Source organism: Symsagittifera roscoffensis, chromosome 10, assembly GCF_963678635.1.
Source record: "Symsagittifera roscoffensis chromosome 10, txSymRosc1.1, whole genome shotgun sequence".
Lineage (NCBI taxonomy): Eukaryota > Metazoa > Xenacoelomorpha > Acoela > Convolutidae > Symsagittifera > Symsagittifera roscoffensis.
The window spans coordinates 26,775,250-26,800,088 of NC_087071.1; the positions used below are offsets into that span (position 1 = coordinate 26,775,250).

The 24,839-nt window shown below is 33.3% G+C and overlaps 2 protein-coding genes across 2 annotated transcripts in view; one reads left to right on the forward strand and one right to left on the reverse strand.

Moving 5' to 3' along the window:
- Positions 1–24,839, reverse strand: part of LOC134855116 (splicing factor 3B subunit 1-like) — a 602,997-nt gene that overhangs the window by 83,289 nt on the left and 494,869 nt on the right. The gene's annotated exons all lie outside the window — the stretch shown is intronic.
- Positions 3,245–21,117, forward strand: LOC134855498 (uncharacterized). The gene is made up of 4 exons (XM_063872036.1): positions 3,245–3,394; positions 14,000–15,564; positions 16,608–16,744; positions 20,202–21,117. The coding sequence occupies exons 2-4, from the start codon at positions 14,061–14,063 to the stop codon at positions 20,937–20,939; spliced, it is 2,379 nt and encodes a 792-aa protein (XP_063728106.1). The 5' UTR covers positions 3,245–3,394; positions 14,000–14,060; the 3' UTR covers positions 20,940–21,117.

The following is a 24,839-nucleotide window of genomic DNA, read 5'->3' on the forward strand; positions in this document are numbered from 1 at the left end:
GGCTCTCCGGCCATTACTGACTAAGAACTTGTTTTCAATGCCCACCGGTGTTTGCAGAACAAGTCTGTTCACCGAGTATATGAGGGCATCTTCTGTTTCGGTCCGTCCCATGGCCGCAACCTGTGGCTTTGTTCTCCCTCCTAAATTTTTATCACGGAGTTCGCAAAATATTGTTACGGTCCTCATCCTTGCTTTTTCCTGAGCTCAAGTCTAGCATAGTTAGGAGTTATCTGTTAAGAAACCAATGGAGCCATAACTGATCCCGTGTGTCCTGCGACCCGTCTGGGTACGCCTGCACTGACAACAAGCATTAACAACATTAATTGGTCCATTATTTTTGAATCAGATACTTACTGGTTATTTTTCGAGTCGATCATTTACTGGCTATTTTTTCTATAGTGGCCATCACGGTAAATTTCAATTGTAGATACTTTTGGTATCACCGCAATTTGGTATCAAAAATCAACATACAGCGAGACTAAATCAAAACAATGGAGCTGCGCCCCAATTCATTACAAGCGAAGTGTTATCCAAAGCACTGTTAATCTAGCCAAGAGCAGTTTGATTAACCTATAGAAATAATTAGATCGCAACTAATGATAAACCAGAACTCTGAAAAGTGGTCCGTGAAAGTCGAAGCAGCCATCTTGAGAAAATCCTTGAGGGTAATACTAACTTTAATTTAAAAAAAAAGGATCAGAGGTATCTAATGCTGATGCATCAAGAAAGAGGTAACACAATCAATGTTTTGCGAGCATACTACGCAGTTTAACTTACGTTCATGTAGTTTCCAGCTCAAGGAAACTGCAATTGTTTTGAACATCGCTGATCTCAGCTTTCTCTCATGACCTCAAATTAAGAGTTTCTGTTAGCTGTCTTGTTGTGGATGCAACACCAGCTATTTATCACAAACTTATCGGCATTTGACCGCTGGAATTAGTGAAAAAATAAAGAAGCTTCATTGTTTTTTCGCCAACGTCAGCAACGCTGGATTCTGGTAATTAGCTCAGTGGTTTGATAGAAAATTATAGATAGATCGAACAACCAAACTAAATTTTTGCAATTAGAGGGAATATATATTAGGAAAGAGAAACTGGACTTGCACACGCGCATCGAATACAAAAAAATAAATACAAAATCAATCCTAAAAGATCCTAAAATCCTTTCGCTCAAAAACGTAGATGCTTATGTCAAAATTGGTGATAAAAAACGTTTTTCGGTGTATATCCTCGATTTACTATTTGATTTAACGAAAAACAAAAAATAGTCTCTTTATAAGTTTTTTCGTTTTTTCAACAGTATTTTGTCTATGATAAACTTTCATAGAAAACAATCATAGTTATATAAGCTTTTTTTTCTTGAAACACAAATGTTTTTGTTAAATGTTGTAAAAAAAATTGGCTAAATGTAATCTTTAAAACTTTTTGCAATTATTAACATCGTCAGGATCATTGCAAAAAGAATAAATGAAGTTAAACTCCAAAACATTTTAATTGATATTTCTAGAAGTTTTGGAGTCATAAATTTGATTTAGACAGGTGTGTTTTTGTTTGAAAACAACGATAACGTTTTGAGATAATTTTTATGGTCACTTACCGGAATTCAAATTCTTTGCGCTTGTCCTTGCAAGTTTTGTTTGATGATTCAACTTGTTTACAGTTTCCACAAAAACATTTGCCCTTTTTCATTTAACTCCGCAGTGCTAAAATATTTTTTTAAAAAAAGGTGCTCGATCACAGTGAACTGTCGGAACCGGTACACGAAAGGATTTCAAGGGGTCTGAAAAATCCAATTTAAGACAAGTTTAAATAATGAAAGTATGAGCGCTTATTCGATCTCAAATACTGACAGAATGAATTCTTTTCCGATCTCGTACACTGAAAACATGAACACTTTTCCGATCTTAAATACTGAAATATTGAAACACTTTTCCGGTCTCAAATACTCAAAAATTGAAAACAAATGTGGTAAACTATTTCTTTTGTTATAATTCTGACTGATTAAAAATTTCACTTTGTTCCAAACACTAAGGGTGCTCATCCACGATTTTATATGAGCAAAGGCTTTAGATTTTTATTGGATTCCACTAACGATAGTTAAATCCTTGCTTTTAACTTCCTCAGTTGTTATATAAATATTCTAGCTATAGCTCTTAATTGTTCGCACAAGGACTGGTTCAGTTCAGTAAAACAAACAAACTACAATCCTTGTTATATTTGTATAAGCCGATTACATTTTGCGGCATCCCTTTAGAAATCTATAAATGGAATCCATTTATATTTTGTAACGTGTCCAAAAACTTGTCTCTAGAATCCAGGAACACGCTGGCACCAAATAGTGCACCTTTCCAGTGCACAGTTTGGAGTTGTAATGATATTTATGCAATAAACTCTTGGCAACCATGTTGAAAAGTATCAAAAGCTAGATAAGTATCAATATAAAAGAAAATACGAATGAGTCCCACTAACAACAGCTTTAAAAAATTTGAAACATTTTCGATATTTATCTGGATCTTGAATTTAAATTTTTTCAGATTTTCAAGTGTTTATAAACAAAAAATACCTTTTCCTTTGAAACAGCCATTTAGCGACAAATTTCTTTAATTCCTTCTCACGACGACTATGAAAACCATAGAAAGCTTTCAAACATAATGCGATAACAGGTTGAAGCAGCACTCATACTTTTCGACCATATCATTAGCCTAGCAAGGACCAATCAATATGTATTCTTCAGGTGCTCAGAAATATAATCACAAAAATTTGGTTCACGATTTTAGCATTCGAAAAAAAACACACTTCGAGGTGTCAGAGAAAAATTTTGGAAAATTTAAATCCGGAAAACCTTACAAACTTTGTAGACTTTTAGTTTTTGATGTTTTTCTTCGCAAGCTTATAACTGGTAAGAAACCATGATGACAGAAGCACGTTTTACGGTTCGCGTTGATTTTATGCTCTTCTAAAGCTTTCTGAGCAACACTGCTGTAAAGAAAACAGAGTTAAAAAAGCAGTGTTGAATTACTCTTAGACATTACATTGTTAGTCAGGGAACTTAGAACTAAACCAATAATAGTTTATGATTAACCGTGTTATGAAAGTCTGAACGAACTTTTTTCATGATATTAACTGCACTTCATATCTCGAATTATAAACAAGAAAGCATCTATGAAAAAGTCCAGTACCATATTAGTCACTATTAATTTTTTTTCAACTATTGTTTATTGCAACAGTCTATAATTAACCTTTACGGTTCCAAGCATCGAATCGTCAAATGATATATGTTTTTTCTTTTTAATGTGAACCGCATGCTTTTGTATCAGTGTTACTAGTGCTCAAATCTTTCAGTCACATAATCAGCATCATACAATCTGCTTCTCACCGGATCAGCTCATAATCAGGTATGTTTTTTGCTCACGGAGTTAGTCCTATTTTTAGACCTTAGTGAATCCCGAACAAGAGAAACGACCAAATGTTAGATGTTAGACGAGCACATTCAAGATATTAGTCTACTACACTGGGAAAAATTTTTGTTCATATATATGCGGGGCCGAGAAACAAAGTGAACAAAGTTTTTAAAAATGTCGGTCGAGAAAGTCGAGAAAGTCGAAACATCAATTTTTGGTCAACAAAAACGGAACGTATCTATGCGGGGTCTAACTAAATTTTAAATTTTTAAAATATGTCGGTCGAGAGTGTCAAGAAAGTCGAAACATATCGAATTTTGGTCGAGAGAGTCGAAACATACTGAAAATTGGACGAGAAGGTCAAGATATAAATCAAGCACCTCAAGCACCATGAAGAATACTACCGACTCTACTTGATAAAATTGCTACCCAAACTGTTGTTTCTTCACATGTGGTGGATAACATTAGTCGAACGATTGCACATGCCAGTTTTAAAACTATGACAAAAAATTGGCACATAAAATTTAAAAGAGATCTATTACACGTGCGTCCAAAAAATTTCATGGTTTTCGTTCATGATTCTCCTCATCAAAAACCGAATTTCCTAATTTTAATTGCTTGTCACATTCATCACTCATCTCAATTTGGAAAGAAAAAATTGATAATGATCAACATTTAAACTTCAAAAACACACAATAAAACAAAATGATTTTGTATAATTTACAATTTATTTAAAAAACATCGAGTCCTTGTTCCGTATGCAAATGCTTTTTTTTCTGCACAGTGAAGAGTTTTTGCATGACGAAATCGGTAGTTGCTACACCTCCAATCATATTCTCCATCTTTGAAAATCAGGTTCGGAATTTTTTTGGTCATGCATAGTCATCCCAGTTGTAATCTGGAGCTTTTAATTTTTTCAATTAATTTTTAAGCTCAGTATATTTTTCATAAGCAGTGCTACAATTGATTTCATGAAGATGCTTCGTACACCAAGCAGACTGAGATGTAGCTTTGAACATTTTGGGAGGAAGAAAGCAATATCCCCCAGTTTGTCACGTTTTATAAACTACTAATTCTTTCAATATTTTGTTTTCAATACACTCAATATCCAAAATAACCAAACCCATGATATTAACTGTTTTTGCTGAAATTTTCGCTTAAAATGACTAAAAATCGAACAATGCATATACTGTTGAAGCAAAAGTTTTAATATATAAACAGAAGAACACATATCCAGTCAAGTGACCAAGAAAACGGGAACTAGGAAATCTAGGTAAAACATAACAATAACCAGGGCCCGTATGCGTAGTAGACTTAACAGATCCAGCTGCATGAGATAAAATTACATGAAGTCTGAAGATTTTTTCATTTGCAACAAATTAATCCATACAGGAATTTCCGTATCCAATTAGACCCCCAAAAGGAAATTTTTGGTCCATTTCTTTCAAGTTTATGTTTGGATCCAAAACAATACAGATACAAAGATAGTAACCTTTCCTTTTTGCATTTGGTAAAAAGTCATGCTTGATAGAATTAATGTTTCTGGGAATTTCATCCAATTTTTGAACGTTCATTTTCTGCAGTGCATTCGTCAATAATGATACAAGTTTTTTTGAATGTTTCTACATAAGAAAAAACAGAAGGGATAAAATCAACCAGTTTATCATACTCCTTTTTCTCCAACTGAATTTTTTGATTGTGCTTCCAAGTATTTCCTTTTCTACGATATTCTATAAGATTTTGATAACTGAACGATGACTTAGAAAAACTCTACGTTCTCCATTATGCAAAATTCACTCAAAGTGAGAAATTTGTGATTATGTATCCAAATCTTGCAATTTTGGTAAATTTTGAGATTGCAAAACTGTTAGTGAAAGTTTATCGGATTTTTCTTGTAAGATGATATGAAAAACTCCCAAATCATTTTGAAGCTTTGAATCAAGTTATTTGGAAAAACCAATGTGCCAACCAATGTTCCAGCTCATCCCAAAAAAATTTTGAAATATGATTTAAGTAGATGAATATTTGAATTACATGACTATAATAACATCACTTTACAAAAGTATTGAACAATAGAGTTCTCAACAAACATTAAATTTCCCAAGACTTGGGCGAGTTCTTTGAATTCTTTCAAAGTATAGTTGACATATGCAACTTGCTTCAAGACTTCGTTCTCCTTTGCAGTGAAGAGTCGAATCTGAATGTAGGGTGGCTTGTTCATACTGTACTTTTCTTGGTTGTGACACACACCCTTCTCTTCATGTATGTTGCTACGTTATACACCGCATGACTACTCCATGGTCGAGTCTCTGTCAGAATAGGTTTCCATTACAGGAACGAATCCAAGGTTCCTGAATAACAGCATTACGTATCGCTGATTTTCTTTCTCCTTCTTTTTCACCGAGATATACTTGCTGGGATTCGCCCGACTCTTTTTTCTTTAGCAATTGGAAGCAAGGTTCAAAGTAAGCTTTTCTGTTGTAGGATTTTTGGGACCAAGAAAGTCTCCCAATTCTTTTTGGTTGTTAGCATTTTCAATTTAGTTGGTAAGGATATCTTTTTGAGAATACATTTTTGATTTGAGACTTGAAACCAACTGATCAGTAGTAGATTTTTCAAAATAATGATGTTTGTAAATATGTAGAAATTAGGAAAAAAGTTGACTCTTGTACTTTCCAAATAAGGTAGTAATACCTTATATGGAATACTGAGTATGTGATGATCCAAATATGGACATTGTGTAGGTGCTGGATTTTTATATAAGCAATTCAAGGTAGATAAAAATCATTTTCAACAAGTAATCGGTGATGGCATCTGCTATGTGTCAAGCATATCCCACTTTTTATTCGGATTACAATGCAAAATTTAAATTTATCTCTGCCTGAGAAAACTTTCAAGAAACGTTCATTGTTACCCAATACTACTGTGTATCTAACCATTCATCATTCGTTCCAATGGAAAATTGCAAATTTCACTTAGTTTTCATTAATCATTGCTGAATCAAATTTTGCAAAGATAAGATAAATATCATTTCACTTACCAAATTTTTGAATGTATTAATACTCTATACAAATACAGATTTAGTTCCAATATTTTTCATCAAGATGTGAAGTTTACAACGAATTGAATCGTGCAGTCGAACGCAACTCGAAATGAAGAATACCGGAAAAAATACCCAGTGTTGCAAAGAAACGCTTGCTGCGAAACAAATTCAAAAAACCTTATTTCACTTCTGCTCAGAAGCTTGCATCCAGTCAGAATCATGGATCAGCTTTTTTGGAAAGAATTCGAAATGTTCGAAACTCAAAGTATTAGACTGATTTGTTAAAAATTGTTGATTGTTTCATTGACTAGTATGGTTTTGTAAACAGTGAATTTTTCTACTATAATTGAATATTTGTTTATAAACGAAACAATATGTAATTTTTAGCACGTGTGCAAAAATCAAATCAGAGTTTTTTCGCAAGTTGCAAATACTGATTAGATTTTTTCAACAAATTTGCGAAAATTCATTTAAATTTTGTTTAGAAGATGCCAAAATGGTTTTGACTCTTTCAAAAATTGTGCAAAATTTTTCATAAAGTTTTTGTTTAACATGCATGTTTTTTTGTGGTTTTTTAGAAAAAAAAGCAAAAATTTTATGCATAAGCGAAAAACGAACAAACTTTGTTCAAAGAATGTATTTTAACAAATTTGGTAAACAAAAAGCCTAAAAATTTTTCCATTATTGATGACTTTGAGTGCTATTCCCTATCTTGATAAATTGCTTTCTGGTGTTGTTGATCAACATATAAGCAAGAAATGAAATTTTTAATGATCAAATTTAGAACAAAGATATTCATAAATTTTAAATTTTAGCAGTGCAAGGAAATTTAGTTACAATTTTCTTTAAAATGCGAAAATATTTAAAGAAAATTTTCTTAATTTGCGAATTTTTCTTTGATTTTTTAACAAGTGTGTCAGAATAGTTACAAAAAAGTTTGCATGGTGCAAAGATTAATGTAAAATTTTTCATTATGTTGGCAAAAATTGTGATTGTTTTATTTATCATGTGTGCAAAAAATATTGTGAATTTTTTTTACAAAACGTCGAAAGTGGTTTAATTTTTTTGCCACCTTTACAACAAAACTTGGTTAAATTTTCTACCAATTGCATACTTGGTTCAATTTTTAAAAAGTTTTTTAACAAAAATTTAATTAAAAAATTTGCCTAAGCAAGCTTTTTCTAACAATTTTTTCTATGACCTCTTTCTTTATCTCTTTGCCCCTATCTCTTTAAAATTAAAATACAAGATGTAAAAAAATTAAATTACAAAACACAAGACAACAAATATATTATTTACAAATCAAAGAACTGTTGAGCAGCTGAAGAGTTTTGCAAGTTCTCAAGGAAGCGCAAAGCTGTTCTTGTCTCCAACATCGGTGGTTGTCCTGGTGGTTCGCTGACTGGAGTTCTCAGCTCAGAGAACCCCTCATCCTCTTCGACGGTAATTGGGCCATGGAAGGAGAAAATTGTCGATGGTTGAGCTACATATTTAGAGTCAGGAGTTTCGGGGTAGTTCATTCCCACATGCTCAGCCACTTTCTCCATCGTTTGCTTTTCTCCAAGTTGGTTCTCTGTCATGGGTACTTCCGTCATATCATGTTCGTTGATCATAATCTCTTCGCATCAGCTCCACCATGTGCCAGACTTGGATTGGGATGTCCATTTGGGCCAAAAATACTCCAGAGACTGTTTCTCGTACTTGAATTTGTACAAGATCAGGCGAATTTTCTACAGGGTACAAAAGGCTGCTGTTTTGCACTGAGAAGATCATTTTGAGCAATAAGTTGAGCAAAAGATAAACAATAAAATCAAATTTAAAGTTAAAAGGGAGGTAGTTGACGGAAGTTAAGTTGAAATTAAAGTATTTAATGCTGAGAGATGAGGTAGTTGACGGTAGTTAATTTGAAAATAAAATGATTTTTAGTTAAGAGAGGGGTACCTTCAACTCGAATGGGCGAATTGAACCAACCAGATTTATTTTTCCTTATTTGGATTGTAGTCGTTGCCAATCAGATTTTAGCTTCTTTTTTTTGGGATTCTTGGACAAAATCGTGTCCAATCGGAAAGAAAGCTCCATTTTGAGTACTTTTACACATTGTCGGTTCCAATCGCAAAAATGTTCACTTTTGTTCTAGTTGTCGTATAATCAGAAAACATTTTACCTTTTAAGGACTTAAATCTTCCAAATATGTAAAATTATACACAAAAACATTCGCAAAACTAAATGACTAAAAGTTGTTTGCTGTAATTATAAGAAATATTGCCGATATAATTAACAAAAAGTATTAAAATTAGCATCTCTGCAAGTCTCCTCATCAAGTTAATTGAGTTTTTTTGTAAATAATTGTTGAGAATCGATAATCTGATTTTTGAGTAAACAGTCGAGTTCTTTGATTTTGATGTAGATTTGAGAGTATACCTCAAAGTTGATGAATTTTTTATTGCAAATCTCTGAAAATCTGGTTCCAAAACTGATCATGCAAGATTTTGAGCTTTGAAAATTTTTAGCGAAATGGAGGAATTAAAAAAATTGCTGGTAAACTCAAGCAGTAATTTTATAGTTTTGATACGAAAAAGTAAACTCTTTGATTGAGAAGGTTTTCCTAACGAGACCTCTACTTAGTCGGAAAACTCAATTTTGAACAACATAAAAATATTAAACAGTTCACTTTTAGAAAATGCTGGAATCTGATTGGTTGAAATCGAACAAACACAAACAGTGATACTAAACAATACTTAATTTTAATTGGGTGACTTTCCCTAAGCAACAATAAAAAAACTTAGTTCATTTTGATTTTCTTTACAATAAAAGCAATCGCTCTATACTTTGTATAAATACTTGAAATATTTTTTTAGTTTATTTCAACAATTCAATAGGTATAAATAATTTATTAATTCTTTTGGGACATTTTAAATCCCCCACTTTGATATGCACCAAGAGCTAAATCCTTTATATTAATACTTAAGAATTCTCCCAATTTTTTATGCCGTCGCTGAATAGAAACGAGAAACTGCAGTGTGGGGACTGTGGAAACATGTATATTCGTCAAAACGCAGCTCGACACCGCAAAAGATGTCAAGCAGGGTTCATTTTTTGTCCTGATTTTAAGTATTTCAGTCACAATCAACAACAAGAAACGAACTATCACGTGACCAAGAAGCATGCTAATCATCTTCCAAGCAATCAACGGTTTGTTTGTCTTGCGAGAAGGAATTTCCGAGTTTATATTCGCTCCAACAACATCGGAGAAAAGTGCATGGAGCGAAACAAAGGAAAACAAGTGATACGGTGACAGACTTGAATAAGATTGTGGAGGAGGAAGGGGAAGATGGAGAGAAATTAAAAGAGGAGTTGAGTGCTTGCAAAACACTTCCTGGTAGATAATGAGATGGAGAAGGGGAGACATAAGGAATTAACTTTCAAATGTCAAAGTTAGATATGCCAAGGTTATCAACGAGAAGCTTGAAGAAGTCTTCAACAAGCAGGATTACGCTGCAAAAATCAAAATTGCTCTGAAATTTGTTCTCCGTAATGTCGAAACGGGAAAATATCGGTGTTACTATGCACACGAAAACTGTGTACGAAAGCGGATTTGATTACAATCCAGGGCAAAGTTGAAAAGTTTGATATTGTGGAGCAATGCACTCAAGAAACGAATTTGATTAGAATCCATATAAGAGTTTGAAAGTTTGATATTGTGGAGCAACCTACTCAAGAACGTCAAAACATAAAGTGGAGGTCCAAATTGATCAGAAATTTTACTATTTTTGCTGCACTACTAAAATCATCCCAATGAGATGTCCGGACTCTGTCTTGCCTGAGCCTTTACTACGACAAAAGCAAGTAAACTGTCTTTTATCGGATAAAGATAAACAACCATACAAAGATCATCTTTGACTTTTCCGGGCGTTAACAATCTATTTGCATTGTCATAGTAACTCCGATGCTGTTACATCTCAGCTTTTCACAGAGTTTGTATCAAAATTTAGATACGATCTGAAGAACTTTCGTGTAGTGTCAATTGATGATCTACCTCTTGTTGAGGAAATAGTTGAACGCAACCTATTCATTTACGATTTGACTTTCAAGTAGGTTAAGATGTTGGAGAAGCAGCCAAGTAAAGTATTGGAAAATTTGAAAAAAAACGTGAAATTGTTAAGATTCAACAACCATATTATTCATACGATTGATATTGGTTCTTTCTTCAAGTGTTTCCGATGTCCTACCTGTGACTGTTTCTTCAACAGATCAGACAACTTCAATAGACCTCTTCTAATTTGTAAAGATATAGTGCGACATATTTATCCCAAAAAACGCGTACACACTGCGTAAAAAAAATTCGACAAACTGGATGGATTCAACATTCCTTACACTGAAGATCAGAAACTATTTGGTAATGTAACAGTTTTTATCTTCGAATCCATTTGTGCTCCACAGAAGAGTTGAAAGCAACCGCAACAACTACTTCGATTAGATAATATATCCCTATTTTCGTCTCAATATCTTCAAATCTGCAAGATGATCCAATTTTTTTGTTTGAAAAAGATCCAGAGCTTTTAATAATTGCTTTTGTTTCCAGCCAATTTTATCCATTCTCAATGTGCCAAGAGATGCCGACCGGACGTTACACAAGATGGTAGTATGACTCTGAAACTGATCGATTTGAAGCTAGAAATGACAGGACTTTAAGTTTCGAGAACTTGGTAATGTCCTTCTATCACGAAGTGAGACCAGAGTGGAAAAATGTGAGTTTTTACACAACCGGAAAGCAGAAGAAAATTGACTGTTTCCACATTGATGGCTATATCGATGATCAATGTAAAACATTATTTGATCATGCCAAGAAACCTGTCCATTTTTGTCAAAACAAGATACTGAAAGAGGAAATAAGAAGCGAAATATGGATGAGTTGAAACGAGAGTACATAGAGGAAAGACGTTACAAAATTCAGGAAAGGTGGGAGTGTGAGTAGTGGGAACATTTTAAAACAGATTCTTCAGTCAAGAAATATGTCAAGAAAAACTTTTCATATGACCTCTGTCTACTGATTTTTTTTAGCTTGAAGAAATAAAAAACGGATATCTTTTAGGATATGTGCAATGCGATTTAATAGTTCCAGACGAGTTGGAGCCCATATTTTCATTTTTTTTTCTCCATATTTAAAAATATTGACGTCTGCCGTAACGAAATTGGAGAATACATGGAAAACTCTGCCGAAGAAAATGGTACAATCATCACACCCCTTCTGAACTTTTATTAAAGTCCTGGACTTCAATATACCAAAATTTATCGATTTATTGAGTACACACCTAGAAAATCTTTCAAAAATTTTGTTCAATCTGTTTTAGATGCTCGGCGAGACGGAGACGAGAATCTAAATCTGGAGCTGTTGCTGAGACGATGAAGCTTTTTTAGTAATATCTCGTACTGTTATCAAACTATGGACAGATCCAGACTCAGGATAACCAGATATGTCAGCGAGGAGAAGACACACAAAAACGATAAATGAGACAATGTTATGAAAAAAGATTTATGGAGTGGAATAATAGAGTCAACAATTGAACATAGAGAACCAATTATTGTAGGCTTTTTCATTCTTAAAAATGCCAAACTTAGAATGTTGGAGTCATACTACAACTTCTTCCACAAGTATTGCGATGAGAATAAATTCGAGGAATTGGAGATGGATACGGACTATTTGTATCTTGCATTAGAAGAAGATAACCTGTACGATTGTATGTTACTTGAGAAGAGAGCCCAGTGGAAACTAATTCGTCGAAATGATTGTAGAGACAACTATATAGCTGATGCAAATCAGAATTTTTTCCAAGTAAATGCGGCGCTCGTCACAAAAAGTATGACAAACGAAAACATGGATTATTCAAAGAAGAATTTCGCTGCACTGAAATGTTGCGCCTGTGCAGCAAAACGTATTGCTGCTATGATAGTAAATGCACAAACTTAAATCTAGCAATAAAAGAATCAACAAAAGAACTCTAGAAGATATCGGAGAATGGACAATGTCTAATAACAGACGATTTCTTGACAAAGCTGTAAATTTGAAGTCGACCAACTGCGGATTCAAAATATCCAACCATTTAGTCGGAACGTATGAACAAACTAAAAAAGACTCAGTTACTTTTACCCGAAAAGGGAAGTTCTTAATGATGGAATACATACTAGGCCAATGATTTTGTAAATTTAACCGTTAAACTGTAATAAAAAATCATACGATGCAATGATTTATAGATAATTTAACTTTTCAGCTGTAAAATAACAATTTACAGTAATTTAATTTTTTTTCTGAAATACTTTTTTTCTTCTTTTAAGCTTCTGTTAGGTTTCAGCATGGTTTCAAGTAGATGTTTAAAAAGTAAGATTATCCATTAAATTAGTTAATAGGTCAAATTATAGCTAGTCTTATTGTGTTTTGTAGTTTTTTTTGAAAATTTTTCAATTTTTTCGATAACAATTTTGAACTTTACCCAAAAATTCTTACCATTGAATTACCATGTACCAAAAAAAAATAGTTAAAAGACCTTCATTCCACAATCTACAAGTAATTAACAATCAATTTTTTACCAAGTAGAAAAAGCGCAACGGGTTTTTTGCGAAAAACTAAACATTTCGACACAAAAACCAAAAAATGCCATTTTCTTACAACGTTCTCACCATCACACAAACCATGAAACCTTACCATCGGTTTTCTCTATCCTAATACTTTCCAGACTCTATACCCAATCTTAATACATAGCTTGCAGACCGGGTGCTCTATTCGCTATCTTAATACATGGCGGTCTGCACCCAACCCCGCCCCCACTTCTCCTCACACATATACTACTTCTAAATCAACCATATTACTTTTTTCCTCATTTAAACACTTAGCATGAAGCAGAGTTTTTCATTCTATTAAAATTTGAGCAAAACCTTTAGTTGGAAGAGTAATTTGCTTGAGTTATTTTGCACTTGCCGTGGGACACTTTCTACTAAACTGAATTGGTTTCTATGAAAATATAGTCTCGTGGTACAATTCTGTGTTCCAAAAAAGTGACAGCCAAATTATAATCGATAAAATTAAACACGATGTTTTGTGTTGTGAAATCGTGTGGCGATGATAATGTTATTGGTGATGATAATTAAACTGTATAGGCTTTGTTTAGGAAATTTTGTATACCTAATTTTGTAATTATAATCAATATAATAGTCTGAAAAATAACTTAATAATATGTTTAACTTTATATCTTAAGCCTACACTTGGATGCGGGCAGAGCGAGGCGAGTCACAATTCAAACGTTGTTTGACATTCATTGAAGTCACGAATTAAGTCTTGGTATTCAAACCAACAGCACTATTTGGGGTTGTTTTCACTAGTAAACAGAAATCACAATCATTTTTTTTTCACAAAAAAAAACAATAAAACCTCAAACTTAGGCTTAAAAATTTTTACGGAAATGAATGTGATGTAGCAATTTAGCAAGATATGAACAATTTTCGTGGTGAAGCAATATTGCATCACCTTCTCGAAGTTTTTCCCACCTTTTCCATTATTTTAGCAAAATGGTTTGTGTTTGGAAAGCACTGTGCTACATTTCGATCATGCGGTGATTTTAAAAAATGTCCGAAACGAGGAGCTCGCACTTCTTCTACGTTTCGTTGGACGAAATTCAAAATTGCAAACCCTTTGAAAGGCCATTAGGGGGACCCAATGTTCGACAGGAGACTCGTGATGAGATTGCCCGCCAGTTTAACAAAAAAAAGCCCCCGCTGTTCCTAGAAGACATAACCGATAACAGTTCGAACCCTGATAAAATTAATACCAAAGAGACCAATCTACAAGTAGGCAGTCATTACTTGTGGAATTGTGACATTTGGAGGCAAAAATTTCTGGTTCAAAACGCTCTCTACTGCTCCTCTTTAGCCTACGAATCATACCCATATAACAATTTAAGGAAAAAGGACAATTTTCACGGAGTAACGAAACTGGTTGCAGCTAACCGATTATTCGGTCAACAAGTGGCTTCTTTGTTTTTGTTGGAAAAGGATCAAAGTTTACGAGGCGAACAAATATTTCTTATCGCCTTTAGAGGAACAACACTGGGCGACGAGCATGATTTTATTACAAACATTAAACTCGGTTTGAAAACAGATTCCAAGTTTGAAGGAAAATTTCACAGTGGTTTCTTGGAACGATCGCAAAGTACGCCAATTGAAGAGATTTTAAATTTGGCTGAAAAATACAATGTTAGACAAATACTAACTTGCGGTCACTCTCTTGGCGGTGCAGTGTCGTCCTTGTGTCACTTGCGATTGATGCAATTCCTTGATGAAAAGGGAGACGCTTCATTTGAACTGACCAACATGACTTTTGGAGCTCCTTTTTTTGGCAATCATGAGCTCCAAGTATGCGCGTCACAGCGAGGATACACCCATAGGATGTTTCACTTTGTAAATTCTTCTGATATCGTACCGATAGTGCTCTCATCTGGTCAAATAAAAAAATATTGTGATAGCAAATATTTAGGCAAAGTAATGTTACCCGTAATAAGAAAAACGATCAAACTTTGCATTCGGGCCGTTTGCAGAGAGAGTTTTACTCGCTCAGAACCAGTTACAGAAGAAGAAGTAGCAGATATTTCTGCGTTTCTGAACAAAGAGGAAACGACAAATGACAATAACTGTTATGTTCCGATCGGCAAATACCTTTCGATCTATGAAGACAACAACCAAACAAAAATTCAACAGCTTGGCAACCAACCCAGCACAGTTCGATCCGTTTTGAACGAAAGATTCGCAAATCAACGTTTAAAATGGTTCGAAATAGAATGCTTTCACTCACTACGTAACTATTCCGAAACTATCGAAAAAGGCCTGGGCGGTTTCCGTCCCATCACTAAAACTAACGACAATGTTCTAGTTGAAAAAGTGCATCGCGTAGACTTTGCTGCAGAACACGGCCACAATTTCGAAATGTCATTGACTTCCTACACTTGCGCGGCAAATTGTGGCACCTCTTTACCTCTGATGCGTTCCAATAGCCCGTTTGTATTTTGCAAAGCCTGTTATCGGGACCCAAACACTGTGGAATATTTTTTCCATCAACAATGCTCACACATAGACGGTGGTGACTATGAAAAAACCCAATAAATTCAAAGCGTTACCTGGATTGCGATCCATATAAGAAAATGCATATGAAACAATTTTATTTATGGAATCTATGAGAAAAACGTTTGACAGAAGAAATTTGTATGATAAGCTATTTATAAAGAAACTTTATTTTTTTTAGACTTTCATGCTCACAAATTTTGATTTTACAAACAAGACATATAGTTTGGGATGTTTTTTCAGCACTTTAGTGACAACAAAAATTTCCATAAAAAAGGAAACTATCGTAGAAATTATAAAAAATAAATTTATACAAATTTTTTTCCGGTTTTTTGTTTTGTAACATTTTTTGAGAAAAAATAATCTCAATCTTGCCTAAATCACTAGTTTTTTAAGCGTTTGTATATTTCTCGAATCACACCAACCATGCACTAAAAACAACACTAATTTGAAGAAGAAAAAAAACTTTTTCTATATGGTCGGAACAGACTATGCTACTTGCGCAGCAACCGGCTATACTAGATTTTGTTTTTTTTAATGCTAAGATAGACCCAACTTTGTAAAAAAAAAGAAAAGGCATTTTGCAGTTTCTCTGCGTGGTAACTGCTACTCACACTCTGGTTTTCTTTATGACAGAAATTCCTTAGTTAGTGTTATTGGATAAAACAAGAAAAATCAAATCATTTAAAAAAGATATTTATTAATGGGAAAAATGCCAGTCATACAATTTCATGATATGGTGATATGGGAGAAAGTTTATCAAGCAATTCGTTGAATTGGGATATTCTTTTCACGTTTTTTCGTGATAAAAAATAGCAAAAATCTCGTCCTTTTATTCCAGGCGAAAATTGTAAATTCATAGTAGGGAAAAATGCTAATTTTGCTCTTTTAGTCCATGAGTTTTTATCAAACATTATTATAAGCTTTTCTCAATAAAATGTAAGTATTGAACAAGCATTTTTGTCAACCCATGTTGCTTGCTAAAATATTAAGACTTTTTTCAACTGCAGGAGATATTTTTCTAAGAATTTCAAACGAAAAACACCACCGTCTAAAAAGTGCATGCTACAAATGAACACGAGGTGTTCAAAGACTTAAATAATATTGGCTGTCTGAAACTTGTCCAACATAACCGAATCTTCGACATGATCGCTTTATCGGCTGGAAATCTGATTGAATTTTGCATCTGGCAAGAAGTACAATACCTCGGGTCAACAAAAATAGTGAAGTTAAAGGCTAAGATAAAAGCGTAAGTGTTTTCATAGCTCTAATACTGGGGCTGAGGTGAGCAGGGAGCGGAAAAGAGAGGGAACAAATTGTTCTAGATTGTTCTAGAGCGTTCCAAACGGGTCATTAACAGTTCTAGATTGTTCCAGAACTATCATACACATACCTGATCACTGTTAACTCTCCCTTTTCCACTATTCAGTAATTGAGGACGTAATTCATGTCTGAAAAACACTAACAATTAATACAAAAAACTCCGAACTAAGTAAGGATTTATTTTTTTTTAGAAAAGTCTACAACAACCACATTGAAACCTTGAGCCATGCCAATATTCTTTTCTCATGTCTGTGTTTAAAATGTATCACCAAGAAACCGTATATTGATTTATCAAGGAATTTTGATCTTCACAAATTTTCAATTTTCTATAGTTTTTCAATTGCTCATGCAAACTTTTGGAATTTTCTATAGAAATTAAAAGTTATTTCAGCTCTACTGGAAAAATATTTTACAAATGCCTTATTCAATTGAGGTTAATGAAAATGAGATTTCGAATTTCTATTTTTGGAAATTGTAGCGATAATGACGTCATGATTTGAACGAAGTTTTCATTTTTTCACCAACGCTTCAATTGTTGCACGAAGCATCAAACACTTCAGGCTACTGGTCAGACTATCAACAAATCTCGGAGTGTAAGTAAAAGCAACAACAAAGTTATTCAAGTTTCAATGGGTGCCTTAATGAAAAATTGAGAGTAAAATTTTTGACATGTAATTTTTTTTAAATTTTAGTCTTTTTAGTTCACATTTATTTTGGATAATGATTTCCCTGCTTTTTTTGTATTTTAGAGAGAAAAACTTAAAAACGAAATACAAAAAGAAAACTCCTTGTTTGGTTCCTTGAACACTTTTATAACAAGCTCGTCTTTTATAGTCCAGTGGGACAAAATAAAAAAATGAAAAACAAATATCTAGAAGCTAATTCGAATAAACCTGAAAATTCTTTTTGTGAAACTCTGTTTCGACAATTTTAAACAAAACTTTTTAATCAAGTTTGATGATTTTTTTTCAGATTTCGTAAAAACTTTGGATGTCTTATTTAAGGCCTGGTACTTTTGGTGTTTGCTTAGTAAGTTAGTGGGAACACCTGCACAGTTAATATCATGAAACAAACATGAAACAAGATATGAACTCATCTATACACTCATTACTGCACACTTCCCAAGGGGTATTTACCTAATTGACTTTGAGTTTTCGCAGCATGAATACTCAGTCTAATGATGCCCCTCCTAACCGCAAGGAGGGGCATTAAGAGAATTTTAAGCGTTAAGAGAATTTTATGCGTTGGCATAAAATTAGTAAACTTCGAGCTAGAACAAGAATGCCCCTTCTAATCAGTTAATAATTTTAGAAATTTAATTTTAACTTTTTTTTCTGATTGGTGCTTTCAATGCCCATCTGAACTAAGAACTTGAGAGGCAAAAATTAGTCAAATTGTTTAAAACTTGACCCAAAAATGCTTCTCTTTATCAGTAAAAAATTTTTAAGGCACAAACTAAGGTCCACTTACTTGACTGTTTTGGAACTGCTTCTTTCTCCGTTTTTCGTATTATTTTTGCAATGGCTTGTTCTGCGACTTATCCAAGTTTTGTGATCGTATTCGATTGAGCTCACGTTTCATTTTTCAAGCTCTTCGTTTTTGAGATGAAATATTTGCGCTTTTTCTCTTCTTATTAAGTGAGACGTGTTTGTCATTTTTGCTCCAAAGACTTGACAGCAATCTAAACTCTACGTTAATTGAAGGGTGAAACTTTGCAAACTCTTCGAGGATAAATTGGCTTTTTCATTTAGTGCTGGATAATAGCATGCACTCTGCGTCAATGATGAAAGTTTCCATGTCCTTCAAGCCTTTCAGGATATTTTTCGTGCTAATCTGCTGACAGTACATGATAGAAGCTGTCCGATCACGTAAGCGTAGGATCAAATGCAGGAGATCTGGAATGGAACAAGGATTGCTGTTATTGCTTCGATGAGGGTAAGTTGAGTGGGCAATATTGTCGAGCCAAATTGTAATTTTTGATTTCTTCTAAGTCTTCCTTTCTCCAATAAGTTCTCTTCTACCGTTTTCGTTGAAACTCAAACCAGGGATAGTAAAACTTCTATTGAGAAATTTCTCGCAATCATCATGTTGAATCGTTTTGATTGTATGCTCTAATGAACGGTGCCGGTCTCTAAATTGTCTTACATAAAAGGATCTACAAAATAACAACTTGGTCTTTTAATCAATTCATTGAAATTCTTTAAGAAGTTTATCTGAAAAATTTGGCAATACAATTAGGAGAGATAAGGGCTACAATTGGGCTAGAAATTGAGTTGTTCATTGTTTGACTTTGCCCAAGGCAGCGTCTTTTAAGCCAGACAGCGTGTCTTAATGCACATGCATTTTAATGAAACATAGCGCAAAATTTTTATGCATATTAATTCAACCCGTGTAGATTAACCAACAACCTCGCGTAGGAATTTGAAATTTTAATGCTACAAAGAACTTAATAGTTCAGAGATAACAAGTAATGTTCAGATAGATTTACATTTTGGTTCTTTTTATTTAGCGTATATGTGTATTACTTCTGGGACAATCTGGAACGGTTAATGACCAGTTTGCAACGTTCCAGAACAATCTTAAGTTTTTTGCTCGTGCTCTTTTCTATGGCCTGCTCCCGTCCCCTTTCCCGGGTTACAGCTATGCAAACACCTGCTACTGATAGGGTAGAAAAGATCATTCTAAGCTTTTAATTGTTCGCTCTGTATATGATATAAAGCAGAACAATGAGAGCTTCTTGCTTAAATTTGTTTGTTTTTATAAAACAGAGGTTGCAATTGGTACTTAGTTATAATTCTTTTGCCCCTAAGTTTTCAACAAAAAAATGTCAGCAATGCTATCAATCTCAATAAATATTTAACTAAAAAGAGCGCTGATGCTCATTATAAAGTTTTGTTTTCAGTCGATTGATATCGTCATATAAATCTCTCTAAAAAGCCAAAGTAGCACAATCAGCACAACATTTTTCTTTTTTGATCAAGTAAGAACTCACTTCTGTGTAAAATTTTGGAGCTCCCCTATCTACAATTTACTTGTACCATAATATGCTTTTATTAAAGCTTTCTGTATTGTTCACTTCGCTGAAGCCGAAGATCAGTTCCTGAAACGTCAACTCACTTTGATTGTTGCGTAGTGCAGGATTTATAGAGATTCGAAAATCTTCACTATAATTTTTTTTCAAAGTTTTGCTCAAAATTGAAAAACACCATTTTCCTTTATGATATGTTTGCAGCAAAATGTGTAGCCGGTAATTTTTTGAGGAAAAATAAACAAACAATCTAAATCAAGAAGAAACTTTTAAATGTCCCTAAAGGTGACCCGGTGTTCAAGGCAACAATTGATGTTGCGAGATATTGGTCAGTCCCAATTAGCGTAACCGAAACACTCAGTCTTCTAGTAGTAAATATTGGTCAACAGCTACACCACAAACTTACACAGGAATTAAACAACAGAGATTTTTATACTGATACTTTGGGCGACGTTGCAGCTAGTCTATTTGCAGGCATTACCACGCCCTTCATTTTCCAGGGTTGTTGTGAGTTCTTCTTTCACATCGATGCAGGAGAAGAAAAATGTATTTCCTGGAATTATTTTTTTAAAAGAGTTGGAGTTGCAACAATGAGTCTTAAGCTAGGGAAGTTTATTTTGAAACGTGCCATGGGGAAACTGCCGTACATTTTGACATTTGAAGAAATGTCCAATTCCGATTTGTTTGTTACTGCTTTGAACGTTTTGGATATTCCCAGCTCAGACGAAGACATTAACAAAATTAGTCACAACGAAATCATGCAATGCTACATGTCAAAAGTTGGAGCTCAATCTCTCGAACTCTCAACGTTGCCTGATTACAATCGTGAGCAGAAGTTTACAAACAGAGATAAATCTGAACAATTGTACGAGTCATCAAAAAACTTGTTGATTTCGTTCTACAAAAACCCAAACTTGGTTTCTCGTGAGGTTAAACGTTTAGTCAAACAAAAGTGGGAACTAAACAAAGAAACCTGCTGTTTTGTCGCATCGTCTGACCTTATTGGGAAAATGAAAACTTTACAAGAACAACTCCACTGACAGACAGAAAAACGAGCGGTATTGAATCGAGGCGAAAAAGAAAACAGCAATCATCGCAAGGAACGACAGCGAAAAGACCTCGCAGATCGCCTCAAAATACTGGACAGCAATCATCTTTTCCATTATCAGAAAATTGTAATGTCATTTTAAATTGAATGAGTCTGAAAATACTGCCATATGCAAGGATAGAAAGTGGTTCCTGTAATTAAAATCAATTTGCTTTACTTTGTATAAATTATAGATACAACCCTAATCGCTGATGACTAAACATCCTAATCGCTAATCGCTGATAATTTGTAAATAATTTGTAAACTGACTATAAATTGTATTTGTAGCAACTGTGAGCACAAACGTAAATTAACTACCTGATTAAACGGTATCTTAATGACAATCAATAAATATTTAACTTTTTTTACAAGTTTGCATTAAACAGTTTTTCATGCATTTTACTTGTAATATTACTACACTTGCTAATTTTTCATATCTAAAATTAATTGATTTTCGTTTCTAATTTTGGTGAGATACCAATAGCTAATTTGTTTCTGAACCAACTCTTTGAGAGCACTACGCGGGCACCAGTTTTAAAGATTATTTTGACTCCAAAATTGCGTCAAAATCTGTGTCCAGCACTTTTTATAACAGCAGTTGAAGCTTTTTATCTTCTCAAATGGCTCAATTTTTTTTCACTCGGTTTTTATTCATTTAATTGTATACAAATTGTGTTCGGGTTGAATTAAATGCGTTAAAAGAAAAAGAAAGACCTTTTAAAACGTACTATGAAAAATTGTCCCTCCCGCACTGACAAACTGAAGATTGAAATCGAGTTAAACCGATATTTATACAGATAATCGATTTCCGATAGCCTATATAGTTACGATAACCAATTTCAAATGGATTAATTGGTTTCTTAAGGTAAAAAAAAAACAATTCAATATTTTTGCATTCAAATGGAATTAAACGGATTTTTGCAAAATCTTCTCCGTCAGAGATACGGAGAACAAGATTCACTCGAAGAGAGCTTTTTACCGCACACTTTTAAGTTTAAGGGATTTCCTTTTAAGTTGTGCAAAACTAGGGGTTCCCGCGGTTAAGAAAAATACAATTATGCGAAGTTTTTTAGAATACACTCTCATTAGTAACGGTCCAGGCTCATTTTTGTCATGCAGATAACATATTAACTTATCAAATCAAATAAGAAAACTTCTTTCTTGGTGCAGAATATGTTACTTACCCTCATAGTTTATTTTCAGTTCAAATCTCAAATCGAAAAATCAAATAAAAAGCGTATGTTAAAATGTCATTTCTACTGTTTCTATTCTACTGGTTAGTCTAGAAAATCTAAATAAAATCCGTCACAAATTGTATTAAAAAGAATACATGAAGGTGTTTAATTTTGATTAAAATCGATTTAAATCTTTTTTTTATGCTAAAATCCGTAAGAAAATAAAACCAAAAAAAAGTTTAAAAAAAGTCTGGAACCGATTTAGAATTGACATATTTTAATATAAAAATTATGTAACAAACTAAATTGATTTTAAGACCATTCAAATTAACACTTGTATGTGTCTGCTACATTGCCTGTATAAAATCGATTGAAATATATAGCACGGGCAAAAAATTATAAGATGATTTTTCTTACACCACATTTCTACAGTATCTGTATTAATGCTTGCAGTTGTGGTGATGTCATATCCTTTTCTGTGCAGTTCTATGTTCGAAACTGAATTAATTCACAAAGTTAAGTGAAATCATTATTGTTGATTTTATACTTTTAATAAAATTACGACCGTCATACTTGGCTTAAAAATTTTTATAATTCCTATGAACTGAAATAGCAGAAATTCTTTGCTTTTGAAAATTTTTACTTTTTTCCTTTAAATTATTTAAAATTTTCACAACTTGAGAAAAAACTCCTAAAACTTTTACGGGATTTATACTAAATGCAACAAGCTGACCTTTTTGTTTAATGAGTCTAGTGCTTGCCCTAGTTAAAGAGTACAATATAAAAATCTTTCTCGTTTTCAGTTCTCGACCAAAAATGTATTTTCCTAATAATAGGTTCTTCAAAAGTTTTGTTTACTCTATTGAAAAACATTTATATTTGTTGAAGTGAAGGATGAAAATGGAGTACGAGTATAAAATTGCAGACGAAAAAATGTCATTCAATAAAAAAACAGTTGGTTAATAAAAAAAATTTGAAAGACTGTGAATTTTCCCAAATCAAAAGTAACATTTGGCAATATGAAATTGCAGAGTAAGTTCTCACCAATTATATGTTCTGACAACGGTTTTAGTCAATTTTTAATAAAAAGGCAAATAAATTATTATCCGGTTAAAAACTACATTTAAAGAAAAATTTTGCTGGAACAAACAAATTTGAGCGAAGGAAGTAAAGTAGCGCTCATAAAATTAACTGCTTTGTTATTTTTAAAAGTCACAAAGATGGATCATTTGTGTTTTTGGTTCATTAACAAAAAACAACAAGGAACCAAAAATTAAAAATCAATTTCAAAACAGACATTTCATCAAAAAATTATTCTATTTTCATATCGAATATTTTGTAAAAACAATAAATAAAGCTATGTAATGGGATTTTTTTTCTGCGGAGGAGCAAATTTTGAACTTAAATCTTAATGGAGAAAAAGAAAAGTCTAAATTTTTAAAAAAGAAATTGCACAGAGAAACGTGAGATAATTTGCTTAACACGATCGGCCAATTTAAGTCAAAAGCTAAATTTAGAATCTTCTGAGCTGTCTTTTACCTATCACAAATTTGTGCAGTCAGATATCTAAAAACTCTTTTCATTTGTTCCAGTTTTGTGGAAAATAACTTAGTGGGTGATACTAGATCACAACGTTTCAGGATTTTCGGGAAAACGCAGGGTGCCCTGCGTTGAACCCATACCAAGCTTTTGATTTAAATATATTCACGGAACCCAGGTGAAAAATAATCATACAAAAACAACTTGAGTTTTTTTTATAGCTCTTGGAACTGTTACACTAATTCTACACTTTCGAAAAGCTGTAGATATCCATTGTAATTTGAAAAATGATTAAGATAGAATTTTTTAATTTAGGATCAAATGTGATAGTTCTAAACCATTTCCATCAATTAAATGGTTATTTTATCAAAAACTTACATGCATAACATGTTTAAAAAATTCTACAGTTGGATTTTGCTGGTATGTTAAAAAGTTTTTTACTTGGGGTTTGCTGATTCTCATAATTGTTTATGGGCTCCAAGCGTATCGTCCTCAATTTTGATTGAACAGTGGGATAAAATCAAACAGCGTACTGGTACGAATCACCATACTAGTACCTGTTGATTTTTCCCTCAATCAATATATAAAAAACATGGTTGCTGCAATGAAAGTTGAACCTCGTTTGCAGAAGAAGAACCAAAGTACTTCAATTGAGTTTTTGCCTAAGTTTTTTCTCAGAGAAATTTTATCCATATTTCAAAGTTTTTCTATTATGACTAATCGAGATGTGCAACTTATTGCTCCAATAACCAGCACCTCAGTAGGTTTTGCCGTCTCTCAGGAAAGTTGTAGCTCAAATCTTAAGACATAAGCAACAATTTTAGGAACAACCAACTTGTGATTTCACTGTAGACTGGGTAGGAGATCAATCAATAACAAAATTGATCTGGGGCAATTTTCAAGTGTTATTGGTGAACTCTCTTGTTCAAAGTGTAGACTTGGGTTGTTTCGAACTGACCATGCCAATTTTGAGAATTTTTGTAGTCTACAAAAAGTACCGTATCAATTAATTTAGTATTGGTGTTAAATTATGTTCTTAGAATTGAAGTGAGTTAGTTTTCCCTCGACCGCTGAAGATAACATTAGGATAGTAATAACAGTACTCTTAAAAGATCTTAACTCATTACATCTTCCCAAAC